General features: G+C 36.2%; 1 protein-coding gene across 1 annotated transcript; it reads right to left on the bottom strand.

Moving 5' to 3' along the window:
* Positions 1-538: 538 nt before the first annotated feature.
* LOC109238561 (HMG-Y-related protein B-like) lies at positions 539-1636 on the bottom strand. Its single transcript, XM_019405041.1, has 2 exons — positions 1431-1636; positions 539-1296 (listed from the first exon to the last, which is right to left on the bottom strand). The coding sequence occupies exons 1-2, from the start codon at positions 1512-1514 to the stop codon at positions 787-789; spliced, it is 594 nt and encodes a 197-aa protein (XP_019260586.1). The 5' UTR covers positions 1515-1636; the 3' UTR covers positions 539-786.
* Positions 1637-3169: the final 1533 nt, after the last annotated feature.

The raw sequence follows: 3169 nt of genomic DNA, 5'->3' as shown, positions 1-3169 counted from the left end.
ACATAGTAGTTCCTATTTATCCGAAGGACTTAATAAAAATTGCATTCCTCTTTTCACAAAGTAGCAAAAAAGAAAAGTTGATCTGAAATACCAACACAGTGCTCACTCTTTAAATTTTTAATGATTTTTTCCTACTTTATTCGTGGTAAAAAGTTACTAACATTCGGTGTTTACAAAAATCAATAGAAGAATTAATAATACTAAAATTAATGCAGATAGTATTATTTTCCTATTACATATACCAAACAATCTTTTTATCACTTAATATCAATACATTAATATATTTTAACTTTATTAAATTACTTAACCGATAAGTGTAATTAATTTGATATAAACATTTGATACAATAAAGTATTTACCCTTTATTTATTGTGGTTTGAAAAAGGCACCTAACAACACTTCCTTTACTTCAAATCTTCACCAATAAGAATTCCCACTTTTGGATCTAACATATAACAAGAGAAATAGCCTTTGGACTGCTTCCCTTTTTTAAGCTATAATAGTAAAAGCAAAAGTACAAAAGTGAAATTCAAAAATATTTAAAAGGGAAATTCAAGAAACAGAATCTTCCTGAATTTTTAAATATAAAAGCCTAAAAAGCCTCAATTTTCATTTACATTGGCCCAGTTACAACATACAAATCACTCAACAGTCACACACCTCTACCCTACAAAGACATTAAACAAAACTACAGGGACTAAAATAGAAAAATCCAAATAGAAATTTTTGATAACCAACAGTTAGCATTTAGCACTAAAAGTCCTAAAACAACTTTTCCCTTTTCAATTAAGCCCCTACTTCTGCAGCCACCGGAGTCTTCACCTTCGGCGGCCTTCCTCTTCCTCTAGGAGTGCCACTCGGCGGCGGAGCCACCGCCTGAGAAGGTGAACTCGTGTCGTTTGGGTACTTACGTGGCCGTCCACGTTTCTTTCCAGTGCCACCAGAAGAAGGAGAAGTTATTTTCATGGGCACTGAAATTGGCGCGTGTGGGTCACGCTCCTTCGGCGGGCGGCCGCGTGGTCTAGGTGGAGGAGGTACGTATCCTTCTGGAAGAGGAGTTTTGGGCTTCGGAGGACGGCCACGGCCGCGACGTGGCGGCGCGTTGGCATCAGGCTTCATGTAATTGTTCTTGACCATAACGAGCTGGCCGCTTTGTTTCATTTTGTTCAGGTGATGTGCAAGGAGTGTACCATGTGCTGGTGGTAGTGTACCATAAGTCGCATCAATTTGCTTTGCAATTGCTGATTTATTCGAGCCATTTTCGTCGTTCAGAGCTTCTATAGCTTCCATTATCATCTGCAAAGAAAACATGAACTCATTAATTCCCTTTACAGTTTGAGCCAAAATTCACACAAATTCAAATTCTACCCTTAAACATCAAAAAGATAAACAACAAAGTTGAACAAAAAAAAGGTGTTCAGATTACTCACATCGGGATACGAAGGCAAAAATGAAGGAGCAGAAGGCTGAAGCTGAGTAGGAGTTGGGTTATCTATTTGTTGCTCAGTAGCCATGCTTTAGATTTTTCTAAATCAGAAAACGTTAAAGAGTAAAATGAGGAGAGGGAAATAGTACTGTAGGAGAAGAAGCTGAGCTAAGAAATATTTTGGATACAAGAAAATTAGCAGAGGTAGAAGTGGATTTAAATGGATCAGATCAAAGGGAGGAGAAAGAAATGAGGAAAGTTGGGAGAGGATCCAACGGTTGGGGATTTGTTTTGGACATCTTAATCGACGGTGTAGAAAAATGTGAGAAAAGTTTCACGCGGATCCGTGACGTGGCTGTGCTTGTCGCTATATGATTCCACAACTTTTAGATAATGAATTCATCACATATTTTAATATTGGATTTAGCTTACGTATTGTGACAGTGTAAACATTTGTTACACTCTTTAGCAGATTGTTTGTTTAATTTTCAGATAAACTAATTTCATTTATTGTTATACTTGTAATTATGATTTAAATGACGAGATACGATTATGTAAAAAAAAGATTACAGTGCTCTCCAACATATTTACTTTGTTATTTTGACATGTTGCACATCATTCTAAACAATATTAATAATACGAGTTATTTGATTAAATTGTCCTCATTTATTTCTTTGATCTCTTAATTTTTTACTTCTTCCTAACACATCTGTTGATAAAATTGAAAAAAAATGTAACTAATTTTTTTTTTGTTTTCTAAATTGACAGGTATTTAGAACGGCTATCTTTAGCAAAATATTGACAAGTAAATAGGTTCCGAAGGAGTAGCATGTATAAACGTTTTTTTTCTTGAATATTGCTATTCTAACTCTAAAAGGGGAGGCGTAATGATATAAATTATCTCGAGTAATCATGAAGGCACGGGTCCAAATTGCAAAAATTATTCCTTGCATAAATATAAGATTATGCTGCAAATATAAGACTCCAACAATAACCATCTAACTAGGGACGGACCTATGTTAGGAGTAGGGGGTCGCCAAAATTCTTAGCCTCGACAAAATTATTATCTATCTATCTATTATCTATTATCTATATATGTGTATATACATTGAAGACAACAACTACAACAATAACCATCACCCAGTAAAATCCCACAAGTAGGGTCTAGTGTACGCAAACCTTACTGCTACCCTGAGGGAGTGGAGAGGTTGTTTCCGATAGGCTTTCAGCTCAAGAAGACGAAAAGAGACAATATATTAGTACCATCAATAGAAAATCATAGAAATAATGACAGCATCAGAAGAATCAGAAAATAGATGAAAAACAATAACAATAACTAATAAATAAGGCCCGGCACAATGAAAAATGGAAAAATAGTATGAACACAATATTAATCACTAGCAATCTAAGACAAAACCCTATCAGACTAGCCTCACACCGGTACGAAGTAGAAAATTCTCAAATACCTCTTAACCTACAACCCTAATACTCGACCTCCACACCTTTTTATCAAGGGTCATGTCCTCGAAAATCTGAAACCACACCATGTCCTGTCTGAACACCTCTCCCCAATACTTCTTAGGTCGTCCTCTGCCTCTTTTCGTACCCGCTAAAGCCAACCGCTCACACCTCCTTACTGGGGCATCTAGGCTTCTCCTTCGTACATGCCCGAGCCATGATGCAAGATCAAGAATGCTAAAAATCCAAGAAATTCAAGAAGCGAAGAATCCATTCAAGATTAGG

The sequence above is a fragment of the Nicotiana attenuata genome, unplaced genomic scaffold (assembly GCF_001879085.1).
Source record: "Nicotiana attenuata strain UT unplaced genomic scaffold, NIATTr2, whole genome shotgun sequence".
NCBI classification, from domain to species: domain Eukaryota; kingdom Viridiplantae; phylum Streptophyta; class Magnoliopsida; order Solanales; family Solanaceae; genus Nicotiana; species Nicotiana attenuata.
This window is presented reverse-complemented; position numbering and strand designations above follow the sequence as displayed.

Excerpts from the sequence above, each read along its gene's own strand:
- LOC109238561 (XM_019405041.1), bottom strand. The coding sequence starts at position 1,514 with ATGGCTACTGAGCAACAAATAGATAACCCAACTCCTACTCAGCTTCAG. Across the intron at positions 1,297-1,430 it reads TTTTGCCTTCGTATCCCGAT|ATGATAATGGAAGCTATAGA; the intron begins GTGAGTAATCTG and ends TTTTCTTTGCAG.